We start from the raw sequence: 16588 nt of genomic DNA on the forward strand, positions 1-16588 counted from the left end.
CCGCAAGGCGGAGGATTAGCCTAGTGAGCCGCGGTGCCGGGCCAGCTCCAGTTCTTCAGCAGCTCCAGCCATTTCCGCTCCAGGATGGAGCTGAGATCCTCCTGCCCCATCACATGGCCACCTGGCTTTGTTCCTCTCCCGTGGACCTAGGTCTCCCAAAGGACCTCCTCACTCAGCCCTCCCTGTTCAGATCCTTTCTCTACTCAGCAACCAGGATGACCTTTGCAAGGCATGAACTCCCGGATGGCTCCCCACTGCACTTAGTGTAGAGTGAGAAATTACTAACTCGACCCCTTCCTAGTCCGGGCCGCATCTCACCCCTCGCCTGCCCTGCTTCCGTTCCCTGCGTCCCTCCAGCTCCGTCCCAGCCTGGGCCTTCCTCGCTGCAGTCTCCTGTTGCAGGAACACTTTCCCTCTGTACTGAGCTAACTCTGATCCTCCTTACGCCGCTTTTTGGAAGCTGCTTGCTCAGAGAAGCCTTCCCAGCATAGTGTCTGTGCATTTCAGCCTTGCCTTTCCTCTCGTCACAACCGGTCGTCCTCTCTTTATTTGGTTGTTGTCTGCTCAGGGTCTCTTCTGTTGGACCATAAAGCCTGTGAAGGCAAGGAAAGGTGTGTCTAGCCAGGGCTTTTCATGTAGTCAGCACTCGGTCAATGGCTAGTCCATGAATGCTGTTCTAAGTTTGATTCTTATAAAACGCTGACTTGATCCCAGGTATCTGGTGGCAAGCTTTTACCTTCTGCTGCAATCCTGTCTTTGCTCTCAGGTCCTGGATGTTCTGGATTTGTGTGTGCTCGTTCTGCAGCCCCACAAGAACCAGCTCCTTCCCTTAGCTCATCGAACGTGGCCCTCACTCGTGCACCGGCTCACAAACGATGACCCGCTGGCAGTGCTCAGAGCCTTCAAGGTACCGCTCCGATGCCCCACTCGTTGGCACAGAGCTCACCGGGGTCTTTTGGACCAGCTCTCTTCATTTGATTGCAACATCATACACCTGGAAGAAAATACAGAAAAACAAGGGAAGGACAAAGAAGAAAATAAAACTCAGTTTCCTTTGGAATGTTTAGCAGGACAAACTAATAGATGAAAAGGGCCACCAGTATTGATTAGCACCTCCATGTGCCAGGCAGTGAGCGTGGCACTTGCCCGCATGTGATCTGTCACACTCGCAACCCCCTGGCAAGGCGGCTGTCAGGCTCACTCCTCGGAGAGGAGACGAGCTCCAGGAAGGTAGAGGCTCCTCAGGATCACGCTGCTAGGAAGTGACAGGACCCGGACCTGTGAGCTCACGCCCAGGTTCCTGGCAAGAGGCAAGGTGAAGGGTGTAGGTTCTAGTAGGGGACACCCTCTGCCCAGCCAGGCAACTTTGGGCAAAGCCTGTGACCCCTGATCTTCAAGTGGGGTTAGTAACACCTATCTCAGGTTTCTCAGTGTGGTCGGAGAGGAAATGGAACACTTGGGTGAAATGCTCTGGAAAGCTAAAAACCCTGTATGGAAATGCAGGTTATTCCCCCTGACTTAGTTCAGCTTTTGGTGGCGTACATATTTTAACTTACTTATTTATATCCTTTCTTGTTGCAAAAAGCACTTACAGCTACCTACAGAGCTACATTCACATGGCAAGCTAACATAAATTAGAAGCAGGTGAACAAGAGGAGACAAAGAAAAAAGATATGTAGAGACAAAATGAGGCCAGGAGTACAGCCAGTGTGCTCAGCAGAAGTAGATTCGTTTTCTGTGAGATTGTTCAGCGTAAACCGGACCAAAATGCCAGCCTACCTTGAAACGTATAAAATTGTTAATATTTTTTTCCCAAAGCTAGATGCAGGAGCTGACTGAGTGTGTGATAGTGTGTGTGGGGGGGGGGGGGGGATAGGTTGGTGGAGGTGGAGAGAGTGGGAGAGATGGCTTATTGAGATGTGCTGTTTTCCTTTATGAAAATTAGTAATCTGAAATGACAACAAGCATCAAAAAATAGACAGATGTGTGCAGTGCACTGAGGCTCAGTGACACCTGGGGTTCATGAAGCCTTCGCAGTGAGCTAAGGAACCTGCTCCAAGTGCCGTGTGCTCTGCAGAGTCGGCAGACACTCTGCTGGCTGTGGTTGCCTTCCGATTTTTAAAGAAATTCCTATTATCCCGTATACTCAGTCTTGTGCAGTGGGGCAAGACGTTTCAATATGTTCTGCTAGAGAAAGTTTAAAATGAGACATGCAAAGAAACCGCCTGTTGTGGAAGACAGAATGAGGATGATGTACATAAGAGATTGTGCACTTGAACAGAAGGAACGCAGAGTCGATCCCAGCCAGGGGGCGCAGCCTCGGCTCAGCCCTGGGACCGTGGTCCCGTCCTCCCTGCACACGGCAGGGAAGGCCCTCGTCTCGTATGTGCTTTGCTAGTTAGAGTTAAATGCACAAGTCTCTTCTCAGGGGATTTCAGAAAGTTTCAAGAGATGATCTATATGAATTGCTTTAAGCGATTATTCCTTTTTTTTTTTTTTTTTAGCAAAAAAATGGGAGGAAAATCAAGGTATTAATCATATTACTCATCCAACCCAAGATTCCTCTGAATTATTCTCCATGTAATCTGTATTTATGGATAGAAGCAGCCATGCCTTGGGAGCAGAGACCTCCAAATTCATAACTGTCAGAATCACAAACCATGGGCAAGAAATTAACAGCAGTAATTCTATTTTTTTTTCATGCAGAGACCTAGATGAAATTGAATTAGCAAGCATTCTTTAACCTTCCTACCTTGGCATTGTTCAGTCACCAGACTGGGGGCTCTTTCTGCAGGTTTTGCGTACCCTGGGAGGCAGCTGTGGCGATTTTCTGCGGAGCCGGTTCTGCAAAGATGTCCTGCCAAAGCTGGCTGGCTCCTTAGTCACCCAGGCTCCCGTCAGTGCCAGGGCTGGACCAGTTTACTCACATACTCTGGCCTTCAAGTTGCAGCTGGCCGTCTTGCAGGGCCTGGGCCCCCTCTGTGAGAGACTGGACCTGGGTAGGTACTGGCTACTCTCACCTGAACACACATGCTGCACTCTGCCCACTGTTGCCATTGTACACTTTGCTTAGAAGGGACCCCCCCCCCCCATTGTGGACATCTCCTTCAGTCTTGTTCTGTCCTCATTTGTCCATATATCTTTTTTTTTTAAAAGATTTATTTATTTGACAGGCAGAGTTACAGACAGAGAGAGAGGTCTTCCATCCCCAAATGGCCACAATGGCTGGAGCTGGACAAATCCAATGCCAGGAGCGTCTTCCGGGTCTCCCACGTGGGTGCAGGGGCCCAAAGATTTGGGTCATCTTCCACTGCCCTCCCAGGCCATAGCAGCTGGATCAGAAGTGAAGCACCCAGAACTCGAACCGGCACCTATATGGGATGACAGTGGCTTTACCCGCTATGCCACAGCACTGGCCCCATGTCCATTTATCTTTTTTTTTTTTCTTTTTCCATTTATCTTGATGTGTTCTTTGACTTGGGGGTTGGGGAAGAAAGAGACTAGGGCATCTAGTGTGGCTGTTCCAGTTTGCCCAGGTAGCAGTCATTTGCCGCTTGTCCCAGATGAAGTCTGAGGGCCAATGATTCTTTTGTTTTTCTCTCTGCAGGTGAGGGTGACCTGAATAAAGTGGCTGATGCCTGCTTGATTTACCTCAGCGCCAAACAGCCCATGAAATTACAAGAGGCTGCCAGGAGGTACGTCTGCTTGATCACCCGCGTCTCTTTACGTTTGTTCTAAATTATAGATGATTTGCTAATGGCGAGCAGAGTGGAGGCCTCCCCACCCGCACACGCTCCCTCCTTTCCAGGTTAAGATGATTTCCTTAACTGTGCCAACTCTGGAGATGGTATTTTTACTCGATGCAATTCTCTTCTGCAAGTAACCTTTCCCTCGGCTTCAATGTCAGCAGTAGTTTCAAGGGAACAAAAAGCGGAAAGATGCTGGAGGGGACATAGTACCCTCCTGGTTGGAGGGCCACCCTCAACACTGGGCGTGGCCACGGGATGACCCTGGCATCTCTCCGTGCCTCCCCTCCCACAACAGCTAAGCAGAAGCACTGGTTGCTGATTACCTTGACTCCGGGAGCCCTCACGAATTGTATGCAGAATTGAATTTGCGTGCTAGTGGGCTCACATGTGCCTTTTTCTAGACAGAGTCCGTGCCATTCATCCAATTCTGATAGGAGTCTGTGACCCAAAGAACATTAAGAACCACTGGACTAATGGCTTGAAGGGCCTCTTTTCATTCTGAAATTGTGTGATTCTAATTTCTAAGAGCTCTTTACCATGCTTGTTAGAGAATAGCTGTTCTACCTCGAACAGAAGAAGCTGCCTCTGGTTCCCTGAGCACTGCGGGATTCCTCTCCCAGCCGAAACCCTGAGCGCTGCAGCCTTCTGCTGACCAGAGGCCCAGAATGCACCCTGGCTCCCTTTGCCAGTTCTCCTTCCAGCTGGGAGCAGCCTGCTCCCTGAACTGCCGCCCCCTAGACATCTGCTGCGGGGGCAAAAGCCAGGCTGTCTGGCCTGACACTTTGCACAGCCCTGGGCCCTGTGGCCCCTCATCCAGCCCCCCCCCAGTTCCCAGCCCCTGAGCAGAGAATCCCTCCTCCTTCACAGGCTTGTGGCTGATCCTCCTCGGTGGGGTGGGAGTTAGGCTGCAGCTCATTCCCTGGGGGCTAACGGGCTGCTCTGCCTCACTAGGAAGTGAGAAGCACCGGCTTGCTCTTGCAGCTTGTGCTCCTCGGAGTGATGGAACCATCTTTTAGAATTGATTTATTGTCCTTTGCAATTTTTTGCTCTTGATTTCCCCAGTTCCTGTTTTCTTTCTGTCCCTTTTCCATCACATCCCCTAGGCCCCGAATCAGTCAAGGTTTCTGGAGCACAGGGGTGCAATCCCGTGCGTTTCCTAGGCATTCTCATTCCTTAAAGAACACCTGAGGGTAACACATTTATCTGCAACTCTTTTGGGTGCTTGTTACAACCAAGAATTACAGAGATCTGCTATTCACATCGCCTATCCCGTTCTGCTTTTCCTATACCCACTACATCCCATCCCTCAAGTTTAGAACCATCAAACAAGCTAATATTCGCAATTCATTATCTTTTCATTTCCAATTCTCTTTTTTGCCTCTGAAAGCAATTAAACCCAGAATTAAACCCCGAATTGGACATTGCTGCATCTCGAGTTGGTATTCAGGGAGGAGGCAAATGCCGTCAGACCACTCGCCTGCAGCCGGCTTTGTTTGCTCCACCGCACTCTGTTCTGGGTTGAGTCAGATGACCTCCCTCTGACGGCTGTGAGGAGGAGGAAGTGCAAGGCTGATTGCTTCGCACATACATCATCTGCAAACTTATTTTGAAGTCAGGAAAAAAAAATCAGTGTTGTCCTTGATCAAGAGTTGGTTTGGCATCTTGATTCAGAAATTAATAAGCTCTTTAAATGGGAGGAGAAGCCTGAGACAATAGGAAACCTGGTCTCTCTGTGAGGCTCATTACTGTGGAGGTGGGGGGGCGGGGCATGAGTGTTGATTGAAAGTCAGAGCTACTGGTGCTGACAGCCAGGTCCCCTGCATGAGGTGAAGGCCCCACCCCAGCATCCGTCTGGTGGTTGGTCCTCAATTATCCTCATTCCTTTATATTCTACATCCATTACCAAAAGTCAAGCCTGTCTGCCTAACTTGAAAATCTCTTAAAACAATGTACTTCTCCTCTCCATCATCTCTCACCTGAACAACCACAGATGCCTCCTCACGGGTCACCTGCATCCAGTACCCCCTCCTAAGTGTCCCCCACAGCACTCAGGGTGGCACATGTTCTCTCTCTCCTCCCCTCCGTGCCCCTCCTGTTCTTTGCAAGCACCTAAGGGGAGCCCCTAGAGCCAGAGATCTCAGAAAGCCAAGACAGTCTTAGTATTCGGAAGGACCAGGGACAGTCAGAGATGGCCTAGCACCCTTCAGAGGTTGTGAGTCTCCCACCCTGCAACTCTGTGGGCCAGAGGGCTGGGCAGGGGCTGCTCCGAGCTCCCTGTCTTTACCCCCGCCGCATTCTGAAAGGAGGTTCTGGGAGCAGCCAGCAGGTGGGGGTTCCAACCTCAGAGGACCCACCTTCAGCATGGTTGGGTGGAGGCACCCTGGGCAGTGGCACAGAATCTCTCTTTCTGGGTATACAGTTAGGTTTTTTCCGTCCTCCTGTTTGCATTTCCTGGCTCCAAAGAATGGCCAAGCCGGTGCTTGCTTTTTTAATTTGCTATATTAAATATAGCTTTTGTGGCAGGCTTTTACTTCTAGGCTGTAAACTCTGGAGATGGAAATTGATCAGGGGTGGTGGATGTAACAGAGGCTGTAAATGCTCAGAACAGAGATGCCATTCCAGTTTAATGCCTTTATCTAGTGAATGTGCCTTGTAAGGAGGGGGCATAAATCTTAGAACTTGGGGGAGGGGTGGGCTGGGGGCAGGATTGTAACCTTGCTGTGTGATGCCACCAGGTGTCACTATTAACTGACTGTGCAAAAACCAGCTCCCCCAAAGTCCATGTCACTAAATAACTTCAGTGGATAACAAATGAAGGCATAGTATTAGGGGTATGGGAGTGGGTTGTCACACCAGGAGCTGTCCCCGAGGGCAGGCATTGGATTACCAATCAGAGGTCATCAGCCACACCCCTCCCTCAGACCCACATTGCATTGGCAGACTTAACTGATTTAGATTCCAAAGTGGCCCCAGAAGCCTCCAAAATATCTCCCAGCATGCAGTGGGCCTCCACGGCTGGGTGCCTGAGATGAAAGCACACCCCTCCATTCCTGTGTCCCCTTCAAGCCGGTTATACTTAACCTGGTTCCACTCAGCTCCGCTGAAAGCGCACTCTGTGGGCCAGTCTCCCGGGAACCTGTGAGACTTCTTCCCTGCTTTGTAGTGAGGTTTCATGTCCTCCAGTAGCCTTCCATGTGGGCTAAAAATAGGAAACTCAACTAGATGATAGCTGTTTTAAAAAGACGAAGGCCGTGCCTGCCAAGTCTCCACGCTAGAGGACAGAAGCTTGGGGCTGCTTGGTCTCCATCTCTAACCCAACCTCCCATCCCCACCCCTTCCCAGCAACCAGAAGACCAGGCAGGGATGCCAAGTGCCAGCAGGTGTGACTAGCTGGCATGCCTTTTGGTCAAGCAAGTGCTGCATGCCATAGTCGCTGTGGTCCTTTGTCTCAGCAGAGGAGCGGGGTTGCCCTTCCAGCTTCCTCTGCCTTGCCACTGGGTGTGGACCTGGGTCAAATGTGGCAGTCTTGGAGCTGGACAAACCTGGGTCCAGGTCTCCCAGATGTAACCTTAGTCTCCTTGTGTTTCATTTCCTTCCTCCCACGTAGCTGGGGGTGGCCATGATACCTTTCTTTCCAGGTCTTTGTGCAGGTGAATTGCACTCCTGTGTTCAGGAAATCCACTCAGTGTTTGTTCCTTCTACAGACTGCATGAGGGGCTGTGGTGTGGCAGGCACTGTTCCAGGTATTAAAGATAAAGGCAGGCTATACCCTCCTGGTGCTTATGTTCCAAAGGGCTGTTTGGGTACACACCTATGAGGGACATACAGAGATTTACAAATACAGTGGATTTATACACATCCATACACCCACTCGTGGGCACAGCTGGGGCTGGGCCAGGCCAAAGCCAGGAGCCGGGAGCCAAGAGCTTCATCTGGGTCTTCTATGTGGATGCAGGGGCCCAAGGACTTGGGCCATCTTCCGCTGCCTTCCCAGGTGTGTTAGCAGGGAGCTGGATCCGAAGTGGAGCAGCCAGGACTCGAGCCAGCGTCTGTATGGGATGCCAGTGCTGCAGGTAGCAGCTTAGTCCACTATGCCACAGCACTGGTCCTGCCTTTCAGCTTGCAAGCCTGCTTCATCTCTGTTGATGTCTGAGCAAGGGTTTTCAGCTCAGAAGGAACTTTTCATGTTAATTGTCCACCTCCCCCAGCTCTGCAGAGGTAAGAAGTCTGGACCAGGATGGAAAGGTCCATTAACTGACTGACTCCCCTGCTCTCCTCCTAGCAGCAGGGCCCCAGCCCTCACAGAGCCGGCCACGCCTTTAAACCCTGTACAAGCACAGACTGGCACAGGCTGGCTCGTTTCATCCCCGCCAGGGGCCCAGCGCCGCTCTTTGCCCACATGTGGGCCTACTCTGTTTGAATGGATCAGGAGCCACAGAGGTGATCCGGTAGTTCAGCTGAGCTTGAAATTAGTCGCTCGCCCCCTCCAGCGGTGTGGGCAGTTTGTCTGAGCGTGGGCTGCACAGCTGTTTCCCCTGAGTGCCCCCGCCATGGAAATGAGGGCACGACTAATATTTTTCCTTTTGACACTTGATTAATAGATGACAAATGCAGACCCAAGTAGTTAGCTTTCCTCTTATCCATCTTTTGACAGGCATTGCTGCCTTTCTTTTCAGGGCCCATTGTTCTAAAAATATACTCCGATCTGAGGCCATTCTGGCTGCATAGAGGCATGATTTCATGGTGTCGACAATAAGAGACATCTGTCATGCAGATTACAAACAAAGTGGGTTGCTGGGTTTCAGATAGGAAGGCAAGGACCTCTGTGCTACTTAAATTAGATGCTGCCAGCCCTTTCCCTGCTTCCTTGGCATGGTCATGTGACCGACAATCTGCCAGGGTCCACCACTCCACCGCCCAGTGAGAGAGCATGGGGTATGCGTGCAGGTGCATGCTGTGCTGGGTTGAACACAGGATGCTCTTGATGGCAGACCAAGCCTGGTGGCCACAGTAGCCACACAGATCATGTCTCAGTGATCAGAATCCCTGGCATATCACAGGGCAGCCATTTCATCTCTGCAGGGTTTGTCATCTGTCTTGATCACCAGAGACCAGAGGGAGTGTGGTGACCTCAGTAGAGAGTAAAATAGCAGGGGAAACGACCTCGATGTCTTATTGTACTCATAAGTATTTCTCTAAAAGGTTTTTATTGGGCCTCTTATTATGAGCCGAATATTGTGTTGAGAGTTGAAGATTTCAAAGCTGAATCCCAGGTCAGAATTGGCGTCTCGTGGCCTCTTAATAGCAGTGTAACCTTGGGCAAATTGATTGACTTCTCAGAGTCTCAGTGTCCTCATCTGTGATTGAAATAGGCATAGCTGTTATTTTGCACTTAATAAAATCATTGCCAGGATTCAATAAAGTCATGTGTATTAACTGTGGGCACAGAATACCACCAGAGAGTAAAAAAGTCAATCAGTCATAGTTGTTAATCATTAATTAAACTTCCCCCTTATTCCAGAAATGACTGGGAACATCTTATAAATTAAGTGTAGACAACAAGGAAAAAAGAAAAGTAATTGGAGAAATTGTTTTAAAAAGGAAAAAGCGAGGTGGAGCAGAGCTGAGTCTGGGCTGTGAGGCGCAGGGTTGGAGCTCTGCACCCTTGCGCAGGATGAACTTGGGAAGTGGCTCTGAGCTTCCTAACGGGGCAAAGAGGGTAACGCGACCTCTGCAGCTTCCGGTGCAGAGCGGAACAAGAGTGTAGAAAAACAAAAAAGAAAAGGCAAGGCTTCTCAGAAAGCAACATGCTTTCCTTGTTCCGGAACCGTAAGAAAGTGTTTCCAGGGCCATCTTGGAACCTCGGGTGCTGTGGTGACTGCTGGCCTCCACATCCTTGCCAGGGATACAGAAGAAAGAATGCTTCCTAGAGCTGCTTCTCAAGGCATCCATCAGTGGAGGCTGCTGGCTTCCTGCCGAGGCACAGGTTACAGCAAAACGACTCACAGTCCAGAGTGGAGGGGCAAAATAGGTAGGCTGGCCAAGGTAGAGCGGCGGAGACACTGCGTGTGGCCCGAGAGTGCAGCAGCCAGGGCCAACACCCACGTCAGCCACCACAGAAGGGTGCTTTGGGATCTGTGCCCAGCAGTACTGTCATAGGTTGGAGGCCTGGGGCCAGCAGTGGGGAGCTGGCCAGATGGAAGTGGCTGCTTTTAAGCCCCACCCAGTGGGGATTTAAGCCCTTCTAGAGTCTGGCTTATTTTTGAATTGTCTGTAGCAGATTGGGCCTCTCAGTGCCGTATCTTTTAAATATGCGCAAAGCAATGGAGTCATTCCACTGCATTTATGATACTTTGTCTTGTGGTACTTTAGGGGCACGATTAGCATCGGCCGCTTCTCCTGGTGGTTAGGCTTTTAAATCCTGTCCTCATTGCCTTTAAGTAGTTTTAATATGGGCCTCTGTGAGTAAGGGTGTCGGAATAAGATCGATAGATGAATGGTTTTGAACAGGTAAGCGTAGTTAAGTCTAACGAGTATGTATAGCTGCAAAGGTAATTGGTAGTATTTATTTGGAGAGTAAATCGTTGCTTCAAGTCATAATCCTCCATTTCCAACATTTAGAAACAAAAAAACGACCTCCGTGCAGGAGAAGATAGCTAAATTGAATAGCAAGAAAGGACAGGCTTGAAATACTGGTTAACCAATGAACCGAGACCCATTAGAGTAAATTACTAAGTATAGAAACATAGCCGCACTGCTGGCTGCCTAGGACACGTCGACACCCTGCGCGTCCATTTGTTTCAAAGGCAACACACAGCCTCATTTGCAGGATGGGCATGCACAGGGTAATGGGAGAGAGCATGGAGGCTGTTCTGCCAGAGAGGGAACATCGGTGAGTCCACGGTGGCTTTGTGGGGATGGCTGCTCTCCAACAAGTGAGTTTATGTCCTGATCACATTCAGGCACGCCCACGTAGAGACAGCCCCTAGCGTGTTCCTAAGGATACAGCCTGGATGACTTCTTTAGAAGCCCAAATAAACAAACACCACAAAGCCACAACTCCTTTACCACTGGCATCTACCCTGACAGCTCCAGAGAGAGACAGGAAGCCAGTGACTGACAGAGAAGGAGTAGCCTGTCACCCAGGGGAGCCTGCAGCCCTGCCTCACACACACGGTTTGTTTAGCTCTGCTGGGCTTTGATTGGCTGGTGGTTTTCTAGAGCACCCTTTGAGTAGATGTTGTCTAGACAGAGATGGGAGGACAAACTCTGTGATCCCGGCTTCTGCAGCAAAGATTTCTCTTTGGTTTTGCCGTATTTAGGGGGCCCTGGGGCCGTGTCGCCTCTTCAGGAATCCTCTCCCCTGCCCACCCTGCATATGACTTACAGGATGGCCCTTGCCACACGGCATCCTGAGCTTCCGGGGTTCGCCTTGTGTTCCCCACCAGACAGGGAGTCCTGAAGTCAGCGCCTTTGTCCGCCGCTCTCTGCATCCCAGACACCTCAGCTAGTGCCTGGGCTGGACCAGGTGCTAGTAAATGTTTGATGAAGACGCAGGTGTTTGGTGTTTGTTTGATAAGACCCAAGCCCCTTGGAGTGGGTTCCAGTAGCACACTTCTTCCCTCCCCCACAGCTCGCTCCCTGGCAGCACCCCACATTGGTCATGGAGGAGGGAGCTGCTCCTGTCGGTTTGGCATGTGGAATTTATTACGCATTTACTGATAGCCGTCAATTGTAGATAGGGCTGAAGTGCAGGGAAATGGCTGCCTGCATGAAGTGAAATTCAATAAAACTGCATTTTAAGTGAAAAATCAGTATAAACACCAGGCTTCTTTGCCATGGAAACAGAGGTTGCTTAGAAACTGCCTAACGGCGAGTTCTAAATTTTTTAAAGTCAAGTTATCATTTAAGCTACACGGCCCTACAGGTTATTGAGAGATAATCACTCGCCTCAGGACACTGGGCGGCAGAGGCACAGCCGTGCTCTGGGGACCAGATAATCTCTTGATAACTATGCTCCCCTGAGCCGCTGATTTGTGCCTGGGGGAAGGAGAAAGAGATTTTTGTTCAGGAGTTAAAGAGTGTACATATATTTTTTAAACAATGTTTCTCTTTAGGCCATCTGGCCTGCTCAGCAGCATCTCTGCCTGCCTCCTTGCGCACCTGGAGCATTTTCCAGGCAGCTACCTGGACTGCTTCAAAGCAGAGGTGCTGCCTTTGTCTTCTGGTCTGCCAGGGCTTCGGCTTTCAGCTTTGCTCTCCTCACTCTCCGTGGGTCCCTCTTCCCAGCTCAGGTGGGCAAGAATGGGCCCCAGGACAGAACGGTCCCAGAGCCTGGAACAAAGCCAGGCCGCTGGGCGCTCACCCCAGACCTCCTGGGCCTCAGGCTCAGCTCCCAGGACCTGAAAGCCAGCGAGGGTCCAGGTTCGGAATTTGTCAGTGTTTAGAGTTCAGCAGGCCGCGAGCCTCTCACCGAGCAGAGCACGGCTCCGCCTGCCAGCCATCTGGCTGCATGGCACGGTCTGTGCTTTCCATCTCGGGCATGTGGAGGGCAAAGTAGACCACACTCATTTCTTCCTGAAAATAATGAGCGGAATTAGAACCCCATTGGCTAAGAATTGGGACCCCCACCAAGTCTGCATGGAGGAAATTATGAGTGAGACAAAAGACAAATGTTTTGCCCTTTTCAGAGTGTCGGAATTATCCATGGTGTGGCAGTGCTGCCGGGGTTGGCGGTGATAATTACTCCTTAGACACACACAGTCTCTCTCTGGAAAGAGCAGTGTTTTCATCATACACTTCAAAGTGTTTTCCTGCACCTCGTCTCCTGAGAGTCTCTGGACAAACCTGAGAGCGGGGTGGGCCGGGCTGTGATCGTCTTCCTCTGCAGGAAAAGGAAACGGGTTCGTGAGATGGACTCGTTTGCTTCAAGCCCTGGAGGTGGCGGGAGAAGAAACTTGCATTACTGCCCGCCATTCTGGGACGCCTACCCCTGTAAGAGCAAAGACATGAGACCCCGGGTCATTCTTCCAAGAGTTTGGCTCTTGCTTAATAAAAGAAGGCAAACTTTGGCCACGTTTTTCCTTTGCGTCCCTGTTAGCTTTTTATTTGAAGATCTCTCAGGGCAGAGACTGGCTGCTTTCCTTTTCTTTTCCTGCCATTTAATGCACATTTAAAATGGCTCAGAAAATGAACATTGCAACGTTTTCATGTCGTGTAAGTCAGAGCAGAGCTGTGGCTGAACTGGGCTGTGGCACCACTTTGCTGGGTGTTGCCCAGATAAAAATATTCCTTGATGCAGGGAGAGCGCCGTGCTATAGCTTGAGAAATTGTTCCAGTTCTTTAAGGGGAAAAAAATCAAATGAAACCATTTGCATTCTAACAGTCTTTGGCACCAGGGAAAGCTGTCAGCTGTGTCACGTGTAAATAGAAATCTGCTTCCTGGTTTTGGTGTGTTTTTTATCATCTCCCTTGCCACTCTAATTATCAAAGATATTTTTGTTTTTAAACAAAAATTGTCTCCCACACAGCCCCATCTCCTTTCTGCAGTGAAGTGGAAATGATGAATTAGAATATTCTAATCACTTCGCCAGCAACCACCGTGGAGGCTATAAACGCAAGATTATACAAAACAAGGGAAACTTAAAATTGTTTAGGCACAGAACAGACCAGGAAATTTTTCAAGGTGCCGCTCCTTGCCCCCGCCTGCCTCCCTTACCTCCTTGGCTTCTGCCTGTTAAACCCAAGGAAGAGAGCAAAGCCAGCTTTGTGGAGGTCAGACCCAAATCTCCTGAAGGCACAGACTTTTCGGATTAGTGAAATTAAAAGCCAAGATTTTGTCTATTTAGCAAGCATCTAAATTCCTGTTTGATGCTCAGAAGTGTAGGAGAGGCTCCCAGGAATACTCAGCAAGAATGAAATGTGATCCCTCAAATAGACAATGTATGCAGCCCTCCCCCGGCGTCCCTGGGGGTTGCATGCAGGAACCCCCAAGGATACCAAAAGCTGCGAGTGCTCAGGTTTTTCTTACAGGGCGTAGTGTTTGTGTGTAACCGAGACACATCCTCCCATATGGTCACATCTCCTCTAGATGACTTAGAACACCTCATAAAGTATGTAAATAGTTGCCGTGCCGTATTGCGTAGGGAACAATGACAAGAAAGCAACGTCTGCACACATTCAGTACAGACACAGGTTTTTATTCCCAAGTATCTTTGATGGCAGAACCTGCAGGCACAGGGACCACCTGCATCCTGTTAGTTGGTAGACAGGGGTGTCATGTGCTGGATGCACTGTGGGGTTTGACTGGGGTTTGACACCTCAGCAAAACCTTGAGTGAGGTACCATCTCCATTTTTAGAAATGCAAAACCTGAGACCCAGACAAGTTGAATAATTTCCTGCAGCCACACGGCTAACGATGCAGTGATTACATGGATTCTATTAGTAATGGTCTTTCTTCCCTCCTTGAGGGTGAGCCGCTGATTGCCCCTTCAGATCCTTTTCTGGGATGTAGGTATTCCGGGGGGGTGGGGTGTCACCCCAAGCCATCGGGGTGCTGCTTAAGAAGTCGTTAAGTCCTGGTCAGTGTTCAGGGGCCCAGGATACACAGTGAGCAGAACAGACGTGCCTTCCAGGAGCTTACACTTCAAGGAGGGGAGAAGGTCCAACAGACAGGCGGATGGTGCGTGCTGGGGAGGCTGTCCTGGAGGGGAAGAATAAAGGGCGACGTGGCCCGCTGGCCCAAGCAGGTGATGATGCCTGGGCTGAGGACAGGCTGGCCGGGAGGGAGCCAGCCAGCAGAGGAAGGCCTCAGCCTCCAGGGATTCAGAGGCCAGCCGGAACTGCCGTCCTGGGCAGTTCACACCTGCACTGGCCAGTTTGAAGTTGATTTTTCAGGAGCAGGGCTTAAACAAACAGGCAAGGGTTGTAACCCCAGAGTTCAGGCCAAGACAAAGAGCCGCAGCTTTGGTGGGAGTGGTGTCCAATGGCCCCAGGCCCTCGAGCTCTGTGTTGTGTAGGGACATCAATGCTGTGTCTTTGCCAAAGTGTCCAGGGCAGGGCTCAGCTGGTCCTGCCCAGAAAAAGGGAGCCCTTTGCCAGCCTCTAGTGTGTTGTGTGGATCTGACTCCAGTGGGGAGACAGTGCTCCCAGGAGAACCACAAGCGTGCATCCAGACCACCAAAAACCTTCGGCTCTCACTGCACGGTGCAGCAGCTGCTGGCAGGCCTGAAGACTAGAGAGCTAGGAGGCTGGCCAAGGAGTCTGAGCAGGGCAGGGAGCCCCACTCTGGGCTGCTCCTGTCCCAAGGGCTTCCCTCTGCCACCCCCCATACACCCCACTGAGCCGGGCCCGTAAAGGTGGGTGGGCAACATCTTTTTCTTCTATTTGAAAACTCCTGCGTTACACTCCAAACTCAACCCACTTCTTTGCCAAGAGCTTGTTTCATGTCAATATTGCTCAGACTAATTACTGATTTACTCCATGTCAATGGATATGAAACTGTTTACCTTCTTCCTGTTGGGCGCTGGGACCATCCTGACAGTCCTGTCTTATGGACTGAAGTGTGTTTCTACTGCTGTTTGAAGGGACTTGATCTCATTGTCAGGTTCTTCCGGAATAGCTCTGATGGGGACTTGCAGCACACCCCCGCCACCACTCATTGTTTCCTTCCTTTCTCTCCACAGCGTCTTCCTCCACTTGATGAAGGTAGACCCGGACTCCACCTGGTTCCTCCTCAATGAGCTCTACTGCCCCGTGCCGTTCACGCCTCCCCACTGCAGCCTCCACCCCGTGCAGCTGTGGGGGGCCACCGGGCAGCCGAACGTCTACACGGCCAACGTGCTCCACCTGCTGCAGGAGCTGCCGGGCCCCCTCCTCCCCCGCTACTGCGGCTGGGCCGGCCCCGCCCTGGCTGAAGGCAGTGGCAGCTGCAGGGAAGGCTGCAAAGGTGGAGTAGACAACCGGTCGATGTTATAAATTGATCGATCACACAAGTGCTTAGAAATTGGATTGAAAGAAAGTAGCTGACTGTTATTTATATTTCATACCTAGTGTTTTCAAGTGACATTGTCTGGGGGCTCTAAGGGTTTAACTCCTTCACCTGCCATCTGCACGGCCCTCACTGCCTCCGAGCCCACCCACGCACACGTGCACACACGCACACACACAGCCACACCCCTGAGTGCTGGAGGACGTGGGAGGCAGAGTTCTGATCTGTGCTCCGGCATTGTCCTCCGAGACCCTGAGGTGGGTCAGACGTGGAAGAAGCCTGAGAACACAGCCCTCCATCACACACACACACACAGATCAACCCCTCGGTCCACGCCACTCCTCTCCTCAAATAATGAGATGGAGCGAGTTTGTTGTACCTAACCTGTTCTTTGGGAGAAAATGGAGTAAAGGCACTTCTTGGATGAAAAGTATGATCAAGAGCTCACTTTAAAGTTTCTTATTTAAATTGGATGGTGTTTTCTTAAATGAGTTTCTGTTCTTGAATAGGTAATAGAGAGGCGCAGTGTGAAATCCAGGCAGTACAAACAGGACACAGTGGCAAGTGCGTCTGCTGCCCCATTTCCTTCCGAGGGCAACCGCTCACCGCCGCTTCTGACACCTGCTTAGCAGAGCCGTGCCTGTACCTCCCACTGTGGGTCCTGGAGTGAAGCAGCCCCGTCCCCATCACCAGCCTCACTGCTCACAGCCCGTGTGCCCCGCCGCCCCACACACCTGGGTGCTTCTGAAGCAAATCCCAGATGTTATGTACAATTTTTTTTTAAGATGTAGTTATATATTTGAAAAGCAGAGTTACAAAGAGGCAGAGCTTCCATCCACTGATTCACTT

At 50.7% G+C, this 16588-nt stretch overlaps 1 protein-coding gene across 1 annotated transcript in view; it reads left to right on the forward strand.

Annotated features, from left to right (window-relative positions):
- Positions 1 to 15794, forward strand: part of TTI1 (TELO2 interacting protein 1) — a 50755-nt gene extending 34961 nt beyond the window's left edge. The window contains 5 exon segments of the mRNA XM_008256008.5: positions 767 to 907; positions 2795 to 2999; positions 3608 to 3695; positions 15435 to 15720; positions 15722 to 15794. Coding sequence (XP_008254230.3) covers positions 767 to 907; positions 2795 to 2999; positions 3608 to 3695; positions 15435 to 15720; positions 15722 to 15751 — 750 coding nt within the window. The 3' untranslated portion in view covers positions 15752 to 15794.
- Positions 15795 to 16588: the final 794 nt, after the last annotated feature.

This window comes from Oryctolagus cuniculus, chromosome 11 (genome assembly GCF_051225735.1).
Source record: "Oryctolagus cuniculus isolate XC-2025 breed Fujian yellow rabbit chromosome 11, ASM5122573v1, whole genome shotgun sequence".
Classification (NCBI taxonomy): domain Eukaryota; kingdom Metazoa; phylum Chordata; class Mammalia; order Lagomorpha; family Leporidae; genus Oryctolagus; species Oryctolagus cuniculus.